The 20,056-nt window shown below is 49.7% G+C and overlaps 2 protein-coding genes and 1 non-coding gene across 3 annotated transcripts in view; 1 reads left to right on the top strand and 2 right to left on the bottom strand.

Annotated features, from left to right (window-relative positions):
- The window catches only part of MSH6 (mutS homolog 6), a 29,287-nt gene extending 27,506 nt beyond the window's left edge, over nt 1–1,781 (bottom strand). The window contains exon 1 of the mRNA XM_039528826.1: nt 1,407–1,781. Coding sequence (XP_039384760.1) covers nt 1,407–1,645 — 239 coding nt within the window. The 5' untranslated portion in view covers nt 1,646–1,781. The remainder of the gene's footprint in view (nt 1–1,406) is intronic.
- Nucleotides 1,782–11,570: 9,789 nt separating this feature from the next.
- Nucleotides 11,571–17,987, bottom strand: LOC120400526. The gene is made up of 4 exons (XM_039529176.1): nt 17,351–17,987; nt 17,157–17,238; nt 12,409–13,195; nt 11,571–12,132 (listed from the first exon to the last, which is right to left on the bottom strand). The coding sequence occupies exons 1-4, from the start codon at nt 17,985–17,987 to the stop codon at nt 12,103–12,105; spliced, it is 1,536 nt and encodes a 511-aa protein (XP_039385110.1). The 3' UTR covers nt 11,571–12,102.
- A 1,360-nt stretch (nt 17,988–19,347) lies between these two features.
- Nucleotides 19,348–19,541, top strand: LOC120402452. Its single transcript, XR_005597242.1, has one exon. It is a non-coding gene; the product is annotated as a U2 spliceosomal RNA (small nuclear RNA).
- The last annotated feature ends 515 nt before the right edge of the window (nt 19,542–20,056 follow it).

Raw genomic sequence — 20,056 nt, 5'->3', positions numbered from 1 at the left:
TGTTTAAAACACTAAGATCGCAACGTTAAGCACTCAAACGTTTGGAAATGCCAGTATTACGGTTGCAATTTCAAATCAGCCCCTTGTATGCATGTATTATGATACAGTAATTAAAATGATCACATTTTATTTCGACAGCACCCTCGTCTCATTCAGCATACAGGATGGATGGTGCTCACTGAATAGGAGACCAGATAGCAACTGTGAAAAAACAGGATGGGGGTGGGGGGTAATGGGGTAATAGAAAAAGTCCCCCAAAACAGGACTGTCCCTTTAAAAACAGGACACCTGGTCACCCTAAATAAGCAGCTATTCAGTATTTTGTTTTCTCCTTATTCAGTGTGTGTATAGGACAGGTCTACACTACAAACTTACATTGGTGAAATTACGTTGCTTGGCGCTGTGAAAAATCCACCTAGCCCCCAGTGTAGGCAGTGCTATGTCAACAGGAGAGCTTCTCCTGCCAACATGACTATTGTCTCTCAAGGAGATGGATTAACTACAGCTGACAGAAACTCTCCTGTCCATAGGGTCTTCACTAAAGTGCTGCAGCACTGTAGTGTATGTAGATCAGAGGTTCTCAATCTTTTTCTTTCGCCCCCCCCCCCCCCACACACACCATGCGATAAGAACTCCACGGCCCACCTGTGCCACAATAACTGGTTATCTGCATATAAAAGCCAGGGCCCGCGTTAAGGGGTAGCAAGCAGGGCAACTGCCTGGGGCCCCCACAAAGCTACACTGCTCAGGCTTCAGGGCTCGGTGAGTCGAATGCTGTTCCTGCTTTTAGGCCACTCTGAAACCTGCTTGAGGCACCTAGGGGATCCCAGACCCCTGTTTGAGAACCACTGGTGTAGATAAGCCCTTAGTTACTGCACACTATTCAAACCCTGCTCTGAACACCATATTATTAACTTTTTCATGGGTTTTTCTATGGCTAGGGTGACCAGATGTCCCATTTTTAAAGGGACAGTCCCGTTTGGGGGGACTTTTTCTTATATAGGCGCCTATTAGGCCCCACCCCCAGCCCGTTTTTTCACAGTTGCTTTCTGGTCATGCTATCTATGGCGCTTATCACTACGGTATTCATCTTCACAATCTCGCTGTGAGATGAGGGGGTGTTTACAGATGGAGGGGAGGGGAAGCCACAGAATGTGAATGTGTATAAGACTTTACAGCCGGCAAGTACCTCCGGGAGCCTGCCCCACCCCAGCACTCGGGAGAGGCCACAGGACGGGCTCCATCTGGTGGGAGTGCTGAGAGAAAGCACAGAAACCGAGCCCCTTTCGCGCCATCCTCCCAGCGCCAACCGGCCCAGCGCCCCCGGCCTGCCACTGTCCCCGGCACCTCGTGCCCCCAACCACCAACAGGCCTCGGCACCCACACACACCCGCCTGCCCGGTTACCTGGGGGCCAGGGCGGCCTTGGTTCTCCCCTTCCTCGCCCTCTGGGCCTCGACTCCGCCGGATCGTCCCGTCTCCTCCGCGCCGCCGCCGGGAGCCAGGGCTGCCTCATCCCCGGCTGCCTCGCTGGATTCCCAGCCCCTCCGCCTCGCTGCGGCCGGAGGAGAAGGAGCCTGGGTCGGACCAACGCCTGGCGCCCGGGCCTTGGGGAAGAAGCGGAGCAGGGTGCTTTGCCGAGACATGGCTGCGGCGGGAATCAACGACCTACCGCCCAATCCGGGCAGAGCGCGAAACCCACCACCGTCGGCCCCGCCTCTGCTGGGGGTGGAGTGACCCGGAGGGGCTGGGCCGCAGGCAGCGCCTGCCCAGAGCTGTCACTACCCCCCATCCAGCGCCGACCTAGGCCCGCCCCTAACATTTAAACTGGTATTATTATACGCCACTTTAATAATCTGGCTAATTCTTCACTGCGTAGCCCCCCTCGTTGTACAGCCTTATACCGGCTGCACTGTGGCATCCTGACTTGCACCCTATCAACACGCACCAGCTTCAATGCAAAGCGGCGCCCTGCACCCTTCACATACTACCCACTTCCCTGTAGCTCTATTATCTGCTAATCAATTGCACAACCGGTGCAGGAAGGTGGGTCTAAATTATGGTTCTAACAAGGTCCCTAGATTTCTGCAGCACAGTGGATTGGAGTAGACTGGGTGCAGTAGAGTGGAGTTCCTGCAGCAGTTTCACATAAATTTTAAAAATGAAGACTTTTATTGCTTTAAGTATGATAGTGGCTACTATAGTGTTCCCTGTGCTATTTAATTTTTTAGTAAATTCAATTTATTTTATGCTATCTTTGCATAAACCTGGACTGCAGTGACAATGTGATTTGCACAAATGTCCAGTCTTGACACCCAGGATTTGTTTTCAGGTAGTTGCTGAGCTTGAGAAGCTGGGATTTTGAAATAGGGATCTACTCTAAAACATGACTCCAGAAATAGCATTGATTTCTAGAGAAAATAGCTTAATTTAAATAGTGTCTTCCCAAGAGAGAAGCTGTTTGATTTTAAGTGCTCAAGAGTCATCAGATAGCAATAGCTACTAAAGTAAGTGAGATAAACTTTCTGAAAGACAAATGATGTACTAAAAAGACAAAGCATTGGTATGGAAAGTTGCCCATTAATAAAAAGAGACTGAAGACTGATTATATTTTTTATATTTCTTAATTCATTTTTTTTGGTAATGCCCTGAGGTAAAGAATATTCATTATCTTAAAGCTAACAATGCTGACTTGATCATTGTATGTCAGGAAATGTTAGCCTGCCACAGAATAACAGTAGCTCCTGTAGTTCCTCAAAAAGAAGCCATATATATGTATGTTATAGATTTTGGCTATTGATGTGCATTTTGGGCGAAATCATTAAACAATTTGTAAGCACCTAGAGGATAACAGAGTGATAAGTAATAGCCAACATGGATTTGTCAAGAACAACTCATGCCAATCCAACCTAATTTCCTTTTATGGTAGGTTACTGGCCTGGTGGTTAGGGGGAAAGCTGTAGATGTGATGTATCTAGAATTTACTAAGGCTTTTGGTGCAGTTCTACTTGACATTCTTATAAATAAACTAGTGAAATGTGGTCTAGACAAAATTACAATAAGGTAGATGCAAAACTGGTTGAAAGACAGTACTCAAAGAATAGTTTATCAATGGTACACTGCCCAATTTGGAGGACATATCTAGTGGGTCCCACAGGGGTCTGAGCTGGGTCTGATACTATTCAGTGTTTTCATGAGTGACTTGTAGAACAGAGTGGAGAGTATCCTAATAAACTTTGTGGATGATACCAAGCTGGGAGGAGTTGATAGCATTTAAAGGACAGAATTAGAATTCAAAACAACCTTGACTAATTGGTCTGAAATCAACATGGTGAAATAGAATAAAGACAAATGCAAAGTACTTCACTTAGGAAGTAAAAATCAAATGCACAACTACAACATGGGAAATAACTAGTTAGCATAGTACTGCTAAAAGGGATCTGGGGGTTATAGTGGAGTACAAATTGAATATTAGTCAACAATGTGATGCAGTTGTAAAAAAGGCTAAGATCATTCTGGAGTGTATTAACAGAAGGCTAAGATCATTCTGGAGTGTATTAACAGAAGTGTCATATGTAAGGTCATATGCCCCTGGAAATTTCCACTACATGCATCCGACGAAGTGGGTATTCACCCACGAAAGCTCATGCTCCAAAACGTCTGTTAGTCTATAAGGTGCCACAGGACTCTTTGCTGCTTTTACAGATCCAGACTAACACGGCTACCCCTCTGATACTTGACACCATGCAAGAAACTGCATTTAGCCGTATGGAGTGGAAATCCATCAACCTCATGAAGAAACTTGCACAAATGTAGACAGATATCATTTTCCTTTCCAAATGCAAATGGATGGACATCATACCAAATGGACTAAAGGTAAAAAATCCACTGCTATCTACATACTACACAGACCACAGTGAGAGATTATGCCATACTCTATCAAAGAAACTGAGGAACCACCTGATCAGCATCCTATACAGCAAACAGGAAAACATCAAAAAAGAGCTCTCCAACCTGGAGACTCTCATAAATAACCAAACTTCCATACAAACGGACTTCACTAAAATAAGACAGGAGATCTACATTACTCACTTCACCTCTCTACAAAGGAAAAAGGACTGTAAGCTGTCTAAACTCCTACCTGCCACATGGGGCCACAACCGTGGTACCCCTAACTCACCCAGCAATATCGTCAATCTATCCAATCACATACTCAGCCCAGAAGAAAAGTCTGTCCTATCTCGGGGACTCTCTTTCTGCCCTGCCACCCCCACTAACATGATACAGTTCTGTGGCGATCTGGAAGCTTACTTTTGCCGTCTCTGACTCAAAGAATACTTTCGGGATAACACTGAACAGCCCACTGATACACAGTTACCCTCCCACCAACAGCACAAGAAGAAAAACTCCACATGGACTCCTCCTGAGTGACAGTCTGGACCTATACAGGCAGAAATTGTGGAAAAACAACATCGCTTGCCTCATAACCTAAGTCGTGCAGAACGCAATGCCATCCACAGCCTCAGAAACCACCCTGACATTATAATCAAAGAGGCTGATAAAGGAGGTGCTGTTGTCATCATGAACAGGTCTGACTACGAAAAGGAGGCCGCCAGACAACTCTCCAATACCAAATTCTACAGGACACTTCCCTCAAATCCCACTGAGGAATACACTAAGAAACTGCACCATCTACTCAGGACACTCCCTACACTAACACTGGAACAAATCAACATACCCTTAGAGCCCCAACCAGGGTTATTCTGTCTACTACCCAAGATCCACAAACCCGGAAATCCTGGACGCCCCATCATCTCGGGCATTGGCACTCTCACTGAAGGACTGTCTGGATATGTGGACTCTCTACTCAGACCCTATGCCACCAGCACTCCCAGCTATCTCCGTGACACCACTGATTTCCTGAGGAAACTACAATGCATTGGTGACCTTCCAGAAAACACCATCCTAGCCACCATGGATGTAGAGGCTCTCTACACAAACATCCCACACACAGATGGAATACAAGCTGTCAGGAACAGTATCCCTAATGATGCCACAGCACAACTGGTTGCTGAGCTCTGTGCCTTTATCCTCACACACAACTATTTCAAATTTGATGACAATATATACCTCCAGAAGAGTGGCACCGCTATGGGTACCCGCATGGCCCCACAATATGCCAGTATTTTTATGGCTGACCTGGAACAACGCTTCCTCAGTTCTCGTCCATGCACGCCCCTTCTCTACCTACGCTACATTGATGGCATCTTCATCATCTGGACCCATGGGAAGGAGACTCTGGAAAAATTCCACCACGATTTCAACAGCTTCCATCCCACCATCAACCTCAGCCTGGACCAATCAACACGGGAGGTCCACTTCCTAGACACCACGGTGCAAATAAGTGATGGTCACATTAACACCACCCTATACCTTAAACCTACCCACCGCTATGCCTACCTTCATGCCTCCAGCTTCCATCCCGGGCACACCACACGATCCATTGTCTACAGCCTAGCACTGAGGTACAACCGCATCTGCTCTAACCCCTCGGACAGAGACCAACACCTACAAAATCTCCACCAAGCATTCTCAAAACTACAATACCCGCACGAGGAAATAAGGAAACAGATCAACAGAGCCAGACATGTACCCAGAAGCCTCCTACTGCAAGACAAACCCAAGAAAGAAACCAACAGGACTCCACTGGCCATCACATACAGTCCCCAGCTAAAACCCCTCCAACACATTGTCAGGGATCTACAACCCATCCTGGACAATGATCCCACACTTTCACAGGCCTTGGGTGGCAGGCCAGTCCTCGCCCACAGACAACCTGCCAACCTGAAGCATATTCTCACCAGTAACTGCACACTGCACCATAGTAACTCTAACTCAGGAACCAATCCATGCAACAAACCTCAATGCCAACTCTGCCCACGTATCTACACCAGCGACACCATCACAGGACCTAACCAGATCAGCCACACCATCACCGGTTCATTCACCTGCACGTCCACCAATGTAATATACGCCATCATATGCCAGCAATGCCCCTCTGCTATGTACATTGGCCAAACTGGACAGTCTCTATGGAAAAGGATAAATGGACACAAATCAGATATTAGGAATGGCAATATACAAAAACCTGTAGGAGAACACTTCAACCTCCCTGGCCACACAACAGCAGATCTTAAGGTGGCCATCCTGCAGCAAAAAAACTTCAGGACCAGACTTCAAAGAGAAACTGCTGAGCTTCAGTTCACCTGCAAATTTGACACCATCAGCTCAGGATTAAACAAAGACTGTGAATGGCTTGCCAACTACAAAACCAGTTTCTCCTCCCTTGGTTTTCACACCTCAGCTGCTAGAAGAGGGCCTCATCCTCCCTGATTGAACTAACCTCGTTATCTCTAGCCTGCTTCTTGCTTGCATATATATACCTGCCCCTGGAAGTTTCCACTACGTGCATCCAACAAAGTGGGTATTCACCCATGAAAGCCCATGCTCCAAAACATCTGTTAGTCTATAAAGTGCCACAGGACTCTTTGCTGCTTTTACAGATCCAGATTAACACGGCTACCCCTCTGATATGTAAGGTTGGTGTAAAATGAAAAATGAAAAGTTCTGTCAAGGGGAGGCAGCAGGGAAAGGATTGGTGAGGGGAGCTGCTGCTTCCCTCCAGCCAGGGCCTTTCCCCACTGCTGGAGCCTTCCCCTGTGGTGGGGTCAGGGAAAGGCTCCAGCAGCAGAGAGGCAGTAGGACATTACACTGCTAAAAATAGCAGTGTAGATAGAGGGAGCTTGGGTGAATAAAAAGCTTCATACCCACAGGGTTCAGGTTTGTCTTTACTTGCCTAAGCAGTGCCTCACCATCTATGCTGCTATTTATACCTGGTCTGGGGGGCATGTAGTATATGTATATGCTGCCAGAAGGAGTGTGCAATGTAGATGTCTGTAGAGACACAGCAGGTAATTGTCCTGCTGTACTCAGCACTGGTGAGGCCTCAGCTGGAGTACTGTGTTCAGTTCTGGGCACTACACTTTAAGAAAGATATGGACAAATTGGATACAGTCAAGTGCAGAGCAACACACATTTTAGAAAACCTGGCCTATGAGGAAAGATTCAAAAAGTTGGATATGTTTAGACTTGAGAGAAGAAAACTGTGAGATGCCTGATAACAGTCTTCAATTACGTTAAGGGCCGTTATAAAGAAGATGATGATCAATTGATGTCCATGTCCACTGATGGTAGGACAAGAAGTAAAGGGCTTAATCTGTGGCAAGGGAGATTTAGGGAAAACTTTCTAACTATGTGGATAGTGAAGCACTGGAATAGGCTTCTAAGAGAGGCAATGAAGTCCCCGACATTGGCGGTTTTTAAGAATGGTTTAGGCACTTGTCAGGGATGGTCTAGCTATATTTGATCATGCCTCATCAGGGGGCTGAAATAGATGACCTCTTGAAGTCCCTTCCAACTCCTTATTTCCATGATTCTACAATTCTGTGAGACTATGCTGCCTCAAACCCATTGAAGATAGTGGATAGTGAGGGTACTCAGCATCTTCCAAGAGATAGTCAGACTCCAGTTTGGCAGAGCATTTCAGGTGCTTAAATCCATCCTTGTTCAACTAGACATTTAAGCACATGCTGTATTAGGGTTTCAGTACTGTAATTTTTGTGGCAATAATTTTAACACCCCTCAGGGTATAACCTGGACTGTGGAACCGCTGTGTCCCATTTTACTCTCTGGATCAGGATGCCTCTCACACTGCTCTGCTAGTAACAAGCAGCCCTTTCAGGCTTCGCTTTCACATAGCCATTAGCATTTAAAGTCAGACCCAAAGTTACATGCAGGCTCTCACAATCTCTTATGCACTATACACAGGGAGACACCAGCAGATCCCACTTTGTACTGTTTTGTTCATTGGATTGTAATAGCATTGCCAGCTACAATTGGTCAGTTACATGTACGAAATCATTCAGAGAGAGACTGATGTTGAAACAACAGAATTTATTGATGATATGCTGAGCATGTAAAACAAATTGCATCAAGCCAAGAAACAGCATTTAATCCACATCTAACTTGTATGCATTCTGTTAATCAAAACATGTATTATTATTTTATTTATTTATTTGTATGACTGAAGCACCAGTAAGCCCTAGTCATAGGCCAGGAATCCATTGTGCTGGGTGCTGTACAAACATAGAACAAAAAGTTGGTCCCTGCCCAACATTATTATCTAAAGTAGCAGCACCTGGTGACTTGTAATAATGCAACTACCTTCTTGTTATAATAAAGGGAAAAAATAACATTAAATTTACTACTAAAAATAGACCTCTTTTTTTAACCAAATATTTCAGCACATTGACATTTGACTTCAAACTACATTATTCAAATGTTGACTTTATAGCAGATGTAGGTTCTACTGGAACACCTGGTTGAAAAGGGACCCTGGAGGCTCCGGTCAGGCCATTAAAAGTCCAGTTAGTAGCACAGTGGGGCTGTCAGGCTCCACATGGCTCCTGAGAAGCAGCTGGCATGTCTGGTTCCTGGGCGAAAGGGTGGCTAGGGGGCTCAATGCACTGCCCCCACCCACAGGTGCAACCCCAAGCACCAGCTCTGCAGTTCCCATTCTCCGGGAACCATGGCCAATGGGAGCTGCAGGGGAAGTGCCTGTGCATGGAGGCAGTACACAGAGCCACCTGGCCACCTCTCCTCCTAGAAGCCAGAGGGACATGTTGCTGCTTCTCAGGAGCCACCTGAGGTCAGTGCCACCTCAAGCCCACACCCCAGCCCTGAGCCCCCTCCTGCACCCAAACTCCCGGAGTCTGCACCCCGCACCCCAAACCCCTGTCCCAGTCCTGAACCCTCTCTTGCACCCCAAAGCCCTCATCTCCAGCCCCAACCCAGAGCCCACACCCCCAGCTGGAGCCCTCATCTCATCCCACACCCCAACTCCTTGCCCCAGTCTGGTGAAAATGAGTGAATGAGTGAGGGTGGGGGAGAGCAAGCAACAGAAGAGGGGGGATGGAGTGATTGGGGGACAGGAGGCCTCAGGGAAGGGGTGGGGCAGGAGTCAGGGCAAGGTGTTCAGTTTTCTGCAATTAGAAAGTTAGCAACCCCAAGCAGATGTTCAAACATTAATTCTCTTTGATAGTTTTGCAACATGCCCCTCAAGGCTGATAGTCAATGTCAGTGGCTTTCAGTTTCTGCATAGATTCTGACAACAAAACTTTAGATGTGATCATAGTGTTGTAAAGTCTGTTTGCTGAACAAAAAATGTCTCACTTTAGCTGAGGCCAAGAAGTTAGGTACAGCATCACAAATGGTGGCGAATGTGACCTAAAAGCAACATGTGCCTACTTATTCCAACAAGCAGATCATCTCAGCAATGTATGATTTGTGCCTAATTTGTGTGGACAGTTACAACAAATGAACATATATATGTGCTGTTGCCACAGTGCAGGCAGATGGCCAGTTAGTTATATTTAACTGATCACTTGTGAGCACAGTTACAGGGATTTATGTATGCAGTTGTGGTATGTGAATGCAGAAACACAAACTATGAAGGAGTATTCTATGTGTGGTAGGTGCTTTTCTGTGCTTGCAGTAAAGAGTCCTGTGGCACCTTATAGACTAACAGACGTTTTGGAGCATGAGCTTTCGTGGGTGAATACCCACTTCGTCGGATACAAGTGCTTGCTTTGTGTTGTGAACTCTTTTTTGAATAAGCAGCTTGAGGATCTGTGGTCTTTCTGAAAAGACATATTTGTGCTGCCTCTCTTTAAATAGATTACCAGGCTTTTTTTCCCTGAAGTAGGACTTTGTTCTCTAGTGTCCCCTGTTGTTTATAGCAAGGACAGTGAATCTGGGGATAGCTCAGTGGTTTGAGCATTGACCTGCTAAACCAAGGGTTGAGAGTTCAATCCTTGAGGGGGCCACTTAGGGATCTGGGGTAAAAATCAGTATTTGGTCCTGCTAGTGAAGGCTGGGGGCTGGACTCCCTGACCTTTCAAGGTCCCTTCCAGTTTTAGGAGATTGGTATATCTCCAATTATTACCTTTCTCCTGGTTCCTGCTTGGGCCTTGCAGTGCAAATGAGCAAGGGAGAGTGTGCAACAGAGGGGTGAGGGATGGAGTGAGCAGGGGGCAAGGCTTCAAGGCAGGGGTGGGGTCTCAGGGGAAGAGGCAGGTCAGGGCAAGGGTGTTTGGTTTTCTGCAATTAAAAAGTTGGCAACTCTAAGCCCCCACTGGTTCCTTCTGTGCCCCCATTCCTATTTCTTCTCTTTCATTCTGGGAGACAAGTCATCCAGGGTGTCAACATTTTAAACCACATTGGGAGGATGGGCAGAGCTGAAATGGGGATATTAATGGTTGCCATCAAGCAGTTCTTTGTATATACTGTAGATAATTACATAGGTGGCTAAAAATGCTGAGACTGCTAACCAGATGCAAGGGGCTCAGTGTGCCCTTTTGGTTTTTCTAATTTTTAACAGTCAACAGGGTTCTGCCCACTGATGCCTAGAACATTCTCTGAAATTTTAGAATTGATCAGATGCTGTGTTCAGAAATTATCATGTGACAAACAGAAATGTGACTGAGTTGTATGTAAGACCACACAAGCTTGGTCAAACAAATCTTAATGTGATACTTAGCATGGTATGTTTTATGGACTCTCTAAGTTGTGACAGCATAAACCAGAAAGATTTATTCAAATATATAAAAAGCACATTGGGCAGTGACGTACAGGAAATACATGCAAAAGTCTGAAAGAATTAAAACTAGCCTTTTTGCAAAAATTCTATTCAAACTGTCATGCTGAGCCAGTTAATGACCCATAATTAAATTTGCCTATGGTTAGCCACTAACATTTGAAAAATATAAGTGTGTGAAACTGACAAAACTTTTAGGAATCCAGCACTAATGCTACAGTTAAGCAAAATTAGAAACCATGAGTCAGCACTTGAAATCTTTTGTCAATCCAAGTGTTTTACAATATCAATTTTAAATATGGAAAATGTGTAATTAACCCAAAGTGTATCTGGAAGGTGAAGTGCTTTAAATAATCAGGCCAAATTCAACTGGCAAATATGCCAGCATAAATCCAGAGCAGCTCCAGCAACTCCAGTAGAGCTATTCCAGATTTTTGCTGGCATATCAGACAATAGAATTTAGATTATATTTAATCCTTGCCAAAGGCCATATAAAAGCTAGCATCCCAACTCTTTCAAAAAGCACCATGAAATCTTGGACAGGGTGATGTATTTTAAAAGCATATTTTAAATGAGAGCTGAGTGTCTCCTGGCAACTGGTCTGAAGCTTTCATTCTGCTTTACTTGTGTGTGTGTGTGTGTGTGTGTGTATATATATATATATATATATATATATATGTGTGTGTGTGTGTGTGTGTGTTACGGCCTCAAAAGGCCCGAGGTACTCTGCAAGGACGAGACCGACTCCATGCTGAGAGTAATTGCACGGTATCCTTTTTAATGAAGGATACCGTGACACACCCGCAACGGGGACTCCGCTCGTTGCTGTCACTAAGGCGGGGAACCCAACGCCCTACAACTTGGCCTGGTTCGAAGTCCGGAGACCAATATAAACCGGGCTCCTATTTATCTCGCTAGCAGCAGAGCAGCACAAAACATAGCAAGGCAAAACTACCCGCCCTCTGGGACCGCCTCCCGTGGCCCACCGCCAGGGGCTTTCCCACAGAGCGGTCTCAACCGGTCATGCTTCGTTGAGGCTGGTGCACTGTGACCTATAGTAACCGGAGCTGAGAAAGCGAACTCAGGGAAATGCCTAGCTGGGCCGTGACAATTTCTTCCGCCGATCCCTGCTCTCCTACAATCCTTCCCTCGCTTTCTCAAGCGACTCCAGGGACCACGAAGGCCTCCCAAGGGCATGCGCTATACAGCAACAGCGTCGGCCACACAGGCAACACAAATAAAAGCAAACAAGGCCAAACAAACACATAATGCCAAGCACTAGGCCCTGAACAATATGGGCGGTCCATCCACGCAACGAAGACAGCCAGGACCACAGCCAGGTATCCCCCTGTTGTTGGCGGATGCCTTCCGCCAGACGCCGGAGGCGCTCTAGGTCATCAGTAATGATGGATCCTGCATCTGTAATATTAAAACAACACATGCCAACAAAATCTGAACAGGGATGGCTATGTCGCAATAGCAAATAATCAATAGCCATACAATTCTGCAACACTCCCGGCGAACTTCTCCTAGTTCCTGGGTTAACAGAGCAAGAACAGTAGAGGTCAAATTAAGGGCTTTGGCCACAACACAAGCAAGGTGTGCCACGGCATGGTAATTATGTGCCACCGTGCCCGGGAGGCCAATCAAGGTGAAGGTAAGGGCTGCAGCCTCTCGTTCCGAAAACATATTCACCTCTGCTTTACAAGTAGAATCCAGGGGAATGCTCTCCCGCCGGTAACGGTACTGGCCCTTGGCGCCCCCCGATGGATGGGGGAAAAGAAGAGGGGCCACTCGACCAATGGCACAGGGATCCCCGGAACTATTGGCAGGAACATAGGTAAATGCAGTGCGGCCACACAACAAAAACCATCCTATAGGCAATTTCATATGCCCATATGCAAAGGATACTTCGCTCTTGTGGCGACACAATAACTCACCATTGGTATGATCCACTGCCACATGCCAGGCATTAACAAAATACACACACGTGCCTGCGGCCGTCACATTGGCCAGGCGAAAGGAATACATGCTCGCATCCAAGGTATATTTGGCAGCTCCGGGACCTAGGGCATACAATTCTTTGTACGATAAATCTTTGGAGATTGCGAACAGCCATGAGTGCTGTTGCAACACTGCCAAATCAGTACAAACACCAATAAAACAGGTTTCCATAAGGGCCCCTACGGCATACACACGGGGGAGGCAAAAGGTTGTCGCATTCACGGCACTCTGCGCTAGTGTCACCCAGGCATTCACTGGCCACACACCGCCTTGCGCGGCGCCTCCCCTTACAAGGAGCGCTGTGATAAGTGTGATAGTGAAACCATTCGGGGATAATCCTCTCCTTCTGACAGAATGTAAGTCCAGCCATCCCCCGTCGCCAGGACCACGGCGGCTTGTGGATCGCGTTGCGGTATCGTCCACCATACGCTCGCTAGAACATGCCATGCCGTATCGCTCGGGGCTTGCGGCTCCAAACCTGCAGGAGGTAATGGGATAAGTTTACATAACACCTCCCCTTGCTCCCATTGCACAGGCTCCGTGCCCACATTTGCACATGTAAGAAGACTCAGCGAGCGAGCTGTACTCAGCCAATACGGGGGGTAGCTCTGCACGCCCCCGAGGGTTGGCGACACATAAAAGAGGCAGGGGGGGTCGCACCACAGCTGCGACTGGGAAGACCAGGGGGTCACCACCTGTCCCACCGGCACCGTGCAGGGGCAAGGGGCATGCAACACCACCACACCTTGGGCGGGATCTATAACTCCCGGTGTATGCTGGAGCTCCACCCGCAGAGTCATCGGCATCTGGGGGGCCACCGTCAATCGCTGAAAGGGTGTCTGGCCTCCGCCCAGCAGGCGGCTATTAAGCAGCCAAACAGCCTGCTCTAAACCCCCCGTCCAGCCTCGCAGTGTGTGGGTGGGCGTCAGACGGCGGATCTGGTCTTTTAAAAGCCCGTTAAGGCGCTCAATAAGGCCACTTGCAGTTGGCGCATATGGGAGGTGGTAATGCCAGTCCACGCCAACGTCAGCGGCCCAGGTACGAACGGCCTGGGCTGTAAAGTGGGTCCCCTGATCGCTTTGCAATGAGCGAGGGGTCCCGTAGCGGGAACACAACTGCTGCAATGCAGTCAGCGTGATTGTCGCCGTCGCAGATGCGCTTGGGTGTACAAATAGCACTCTGGTGTAGGTATCCACCGCCGTCAGGGCGTATTGCCAGCGCCGCTCCTGGAGTAGTGGGCCTATATAATCCACTTGCCAGTCCTGACAGGGGCCAGTGGCTCGATATATTTGGCCGGCCGGCCCCAGGAGAGCAAGGGGTGCCACGCGAGAACACACTGAACAGCTCGCGCGGGCGGTGCGACACGCGGCCAGCGGCAGGGAAACACCTTGCCGCCATGCCGCGTATCGTGTCGCACAGGCCCCACGATGGCCCCCCTCGACATGATAGCGCTCCGCCACCTGGACTGCTTCACTACGAGTCATTTCGTCTGCCGCTGCATTCCAATGGGCCTCCGTGGTTTCAGCCTTGGTATGGGCATCTACATGTCGTACGGCCAGAGGGGCTCGCTTGGCGTAGTCCAGAAGCTGCTGCCAGAGTGCCTCCCCCCACAAGGGCCGGCCGGCTAGTTCCCATCCCTTCGCCTCCCAGGCCGTCACCCAGGTGCGGAGGCCCTTGTAGAGCGCCCAGCTGTCGGTGTATAGGTACGTGCGTGGTGGGGACCCTTCAATGGCCAGGGTAGCCGCCCTCAACTCCGCCCACTGGCTGGAGCCGGCCGTCCCCCATGCCATAGCCACAACATCCGTGTACGGGGCAAATGCGATAGCCCTCCATTGCCGGGTCCCCTGGGCGGTGTAGGCTGCTGACCCATCCGTAAACCACGCATAGCATTGTTCCTCAGCAGGCAGCTGGTCCACCGGTGGGGCTTCCGTTACTGGCGAGGGGGGTGCCGGGTCCGCCACAGGGGGCAAGTCATCCGTGAGGGAGGGTACATGTTCAAAGGTAACAGCCCCCAGCAATACAGCATGGGGGGTGGAAATTGTGGGCCGGCCGAGCAACATGCGCTGCTGCAAATAATGCTGCCACTTAAAATGAGTGGAGCTCTGTGCGACTCCGGTTTGCACTTGGCCGGGGTCCTCCTGCACCCAACGCCCCAGAGGAATGGGCGTCCGCACTACCACTGGCGTGGGGCCGGTTATGCGCTCTGTATCTTGTAGCGCCCACACAACAGCTAAAATCTGCTTCTCCAGCGGGGTGTAGCCGGGCTCTGCCCCTTTTAGGGTTCGGGACCAGAAACCTATGGTTCCTTCTGCTGGCTCCCTACCGGCTGCCATAGCCCCCAGGAGGCCACATCTGCCACGGTGGTGACTTCCAATTCAAAGGGGACCCCCGGCAAGGGAGCATGGAGCCGGGCGTGCGTCAACAGCGCATCCTTACACAGATCAAACACGGTCTGGTGACTGCGCTCCCAGTGCCATGGGGCCGCCTTACGTACGAGGGTCTGCAGGGGTCGCATCAAAAAGGCAAGATGGGGAATAAAGGCCCGCCAAAACCCCAAAAGGCCAAGGAAAGCCTGTAGTTCCTTCTTGGTCTGAGGAACGGGGTAGCTCTGTACTGTTTGCCGCACCTTCTGGGGAATTTGCCGCTCCGGTCCTGCCCACATGATCCCCCAAAACAGAACGGTCTGAGCTGGACCCTGTATTTTTTGTGGATTCAGGGTCCAGCCCCGCCCCTCTAGGCCGGTGGCAACGGCGTGCAGGGCATCGGCTACCACCTCCCGGGAGGGGCCAGAGACCATAACATCATCAATGTAGTGGTAACTACGGGTCAGAGGGGGTAATTGTACTCGGGCTAGATCCGCACTGACCAACTGGTGGCATATTGTTGGGCAGTGCTTCCATCCTTGGGGCAATACACAAAAGGTATACTGTCGCGCTTGCTACGAAAAGGCAAACTGTTCCTGACTACTGGGGGCAATAGCAATTGAAAAGAAGGCATTGGCGAGATCCAAAACGGCATGCCATGGCTGGGCAGCTGTTGCTATGTGCTCTATCACGGTCACTATGTCTGGCACAACAACCGCCAACGGGGGAGTCACTTTATTGAGCTCTCTATAATCCACTGTCATGCGCCACGTTCCATCCGGTTTCCGCACCGGCCAGATGGGGCTATTGTAGGGGCTCAAGGTAGGTCTAATAATCTTAGCTTCCAGCAGGGCGCTGACCGTTTGGGTGATTTCCTCCTCCCCTCCCGGGAGGCGGTACTGTTTCTTGAAAACCACGGCGGCCGGGGGCGGCAACACCACCGGCTCCCAGCGAGGGGCGCCCCGCAGGATGGTCAACAGTCTCACTTCTCGCACTCGCGCTGCGCTCACATACCGGGGGTGGCCAAAGTCAAATAGGCCATACTGTGTATCCACGGAGCGGCCTTGCAGGACATCAATGCCCAAAATGTATTCCCTAATAGACGCGGCTAGAATCGTGGCTCGGAATGGAGGTGCCTTTCCCATGGTTAGCGTAACGGTAACCTCATACGCCTGGATTTCGGCTCCACCGAGGCCCCTCACCAGGGCCGCACGGCCATGGGCCTGTGCCGAATGCAGGATGGTGACCTCAGCCCCCGTATTGATTAGCGCTAATACATGCTGCACACCGCCCCTCGGCCAACGAATCGTGAGGGGTACATAGGGGCGTCGGTCCCCCGCCTCCCTCCCAGGTGCGACGGCTGCCACACACGGGGTGGAGGACCCGCCCCCCCCCTCAGTAAGGCCGCGGCAGCCGCCACTCCACTGGCAGGGCAAGCGGTTCGCCTGCCCCGCTGCGCTCCACCTCCTTTTTCCCCTCGGCCTCAGCGCTTCTCTTCGAGGGGGGCAGCTGCATCCAACGTTTGTATAGTTCCACAGTCGGTCTCCCGTTGATATCATCGCGGGGAACACCAGCCCGCAACAGGTCTTGCCACAATGTCTTCCGGGGTCCCCACACTTCCCCTTTCTCCTGCCCCCCTCCGGCTGGGTCCTTTCCTTGCTGACCTTTGGAAGCTCGAACGGCCCGGGGCCGTGTCCCTGCCAAGACGGTCTCTAATTGCATAAAGGTGATAGCCAATTCGCCTACTCGCCCGTCTGTGGCCATGACGACTGCAAGGAGGGAGGGCTTTAACTCATCTGGGGCCAAACGTAGGAGGGTGGTTTTGGTTGATTTAGACACCGGGATGTCATCGGGTCCCTCCGTGCCCCCCATCCCGATGGCCCAGGCCATTCCCAACTGCCTGAGGGCCCAGACCCCCTCAGCCATGGTTTTCCAGGGTGCAACTAGGGCCTCCAGCTCCCCCACTGACGGGTAGGCCACGTCAACCGCCACCGCCAACCAGTGGTACAGGGACGGAGCTTCGAGGTCGGTCCCGTTCTCCTGGGAGTGCGGGGGATTGGACAGCTGCGCACGTACCTGCGAATCTTGAGACAGAACTCCCAGCTGCTGCAGCTCCATTCGGAGGAGTAGGACAGTGTTCCCCGCGCTGTCCCACACTCTGACCAGCCAGCCCAAGACGTTTTCGCCCGGCTCTTGTCGAAACGTCTTCACAATTTCCTGCAACTCCGTCGTCTTGTACGTCCGAACGATGGGTGGCTGCAGCTGGTCGCCTTCCGCCCGCAACTCCCGCACAGGGCGGGCACGGGCTACCACGAGCTTCGGTTCAGCCTCCTCCCCTTCTGAGGAGGAGGATGAATCCCATATATTGCCATCCCAGGCCGCGGGGTCCCAAAAAGGGGCCGCGGTCACCGCCCGCACCTGTGCCATGGTTACCGGCCGGCGCCCCAGCTTGAGGCGCCGCTTGTTTGCTACGCGGGCAACCAACACTTCACAGCGCCTCGTTAACTCTTGGACGCGTTCCGCCTGGGAGGTAACAACCTCCTGGGCTACAGCATGAGCTTCAACCAGCGCCGTGCACTCAGACGTTTTCCCCTCCAGGGCCCGCTGCAAGCGGAGCACCTCCTCGTCCTGGGCCCGGAGCGCGGTGAGGAGGAGCCATCCCAGCTCCCCCATTGCCCGCCGCTCTGTCCCAGACCGCCGGTTCGCCCGCAGCCGCTGCAACCCCTCGAGCAACCGCTCGGGTGTAATCCCAGCCGACTTCTGGAACTCCGGCCAGTCGGCTGGAGCCGCCCAGCCTGCCAAAATCCATGCTACCGGCCCCCAGCGCTCCGACTGGGGCCACCCGGGTATGCGCTGTAGGGACAGCAACGGCTTCCCTACCTCCCCTACCTTCGGCCAAAACGGCATCGTCTCGCAGAGTACCCTGCTCGCTGCGCCAAATGTTACGGCCTCAAAAGGCCCGAGGTACTCTGCAAGGACGAGACCGACTCCATGCTGAGAGTAATTGGTTTTTAATGAAGGATACCGTGACACACCCGCAACGGGGACTCCGCTCGTTGCTGTCACTAAGGCGGGGAACCCAATGCCCTACAACTTGGCCTGGTTCGAAGTCCGGAGACCAATATAAACCGGGCTCCTATTTATCTCGCTAGCAGCAGAGCAGCACAAAACATAGCAAGGCAAAACTACCCGCCCTCTGGGACCGCCTCCCGTGGCCCACCGCCAGGGGCTTTCCCACATAGCGGTCTCAACCGGTTATGCTTGGTTGAGGCTGGTGCACTGTGACCTATAGTAACCGGAGCTGAGAAAGCGAACTCAGGGAAATGCCTAGCTGGGCCGTGACAATTTCTTCCGCCGATCCCTGCTCTCCTACTATATATATAGCATATATAGTATATACATATTAATATATATTAATATATATATTAATTATAAATAATTAATATTAATATATATAATTATTTGTAATAATTAAATATTCTTACATGTCCTCTGCATTCTTAGCACCATTATTTTTATTGCTACAAAGACAAGACACTTGCATTTCTTGAATTATCACGTCCACATGAACTATCACTGTGCTATAGTTACACTTCCTTCTACCTTGTCCCTTTGGGAATCACTGTGTAATGTACTTTAATATTTACCTGATTAGACTTTTGTAGTTCTTCAATTTATGATTTACATTGCTGTCAAAAATACGTTTTTCATACTGTTTGAAATCAAATTTGTTTACAATAAGCCCTTGGTATCCAGAGACATCAACCCTTTTATTTAAAGTTTTGTTTTTGTGTTTGTATTAACATGTGTTTGTTCTCCAAGTTGTTTAGTGGGGCTTGGCTGCTGATTTTGTTTTACATATTAATTGCATTATTTTGAATAAACAAATATAGAGGGCTTAATCTTGTTCTTGGATAAGCATGCACATCCAAGAGCTGAATTTGTGGAATTACGTGGACTGTGTAAAGAGACTGGCTTTATCATACCTAAAGTATCCTTTTAACCTGAACCATAACTCGATAAAGTTACATTTATATTGTAAACCCTTGCCTGTCATGGTGGAGGCTTTCAACTGAGACAGATAAAAGCAATATTTGAGCTTTCAGTGTGTGGAACTGAACTGTGTTTTCACCATGTTCCCAGACAATGGAACACCTTTACTAAAATGGCAAACTGTAGCACAAAAAATACTATTTGTTTCTGTCTGCAAAAACAACCCTGGATTGTTATATTGTAACTCCTGCCAAGTAGGAATTCCCATGCAGATACAACTTCTTGGCTCCTTGGAGCTAAGATCAAAGTGTAGTGTCTGTTCTTATCAGTTTAATATCTGATATGTCCTTTATTTGAGGACTATATATTAAATTGATTTTTGAAACAGGGGGATGGAACAGGAGCTTGCTCTGTCTGCCCCATGCATTGACCTGGTATTGCAGTGCCTCCAGGATTGGTGCAGCTCCTTTTGGGGAGAATCTTCTGGTTAGAAAAACACAAAGGGTACGTCTACACTACAGGATTATTCTGATTTTACAGAAACTGGTTTTTTAAAACAGATTGTATAAAGTCGAGTGCACACGGCCACACAACGCACATTAATTCGGCGGTGTGCGTCCATGTACCGAGGCTAGCGTCGATTTCCGGAGCGTTGCACTGTGGGTAGCTATCCCATAGCTATCCCATAGTTCCTGCAGTCTCCCCCGCCCATTGGAATTCTGGGTTGAGATCCCAGTGCCTGATGGGGCAAAAAACATTGTTGCGGGTGCTTCTGGGTACAGCCTCACCCCTCCCTCCGTGAAAGCAGCAGCAGCCAACCGTTTCGCGCCTTTTTTCCTGGGTGAACTGTGCAGACACCATAGCACAGCAAGCATGGACCCTGCTCAGCTCAAGACAGCAATCATGGACGTTTTAAAAACCTCGCGCATTCTTGTGCACTCAATGCTGAACCGGGACCTGCAAAGCCAGGCGAGGAGGAGGCG

Source organism: Mauremys reevesii, linkage group 3, assembly GCF_016161935.1.
Source record: "Mauremys reevesii isolate NIE-2019 linkage group 3, ASM1616193v1, whole genome shotgun sequence".
Classification (NCBI taxonomy): domain Eukaryota; kingdom Metazoa; phylum Chordata; order Testudines; family Geoemydidae; genus Mauremys; species Mauremys reevesii.
The sequence above is the reverse complement of the archived record's forward strand: the minus strand, read 5'-3'. Positions and strand labels throughout refer to the sequence as shown.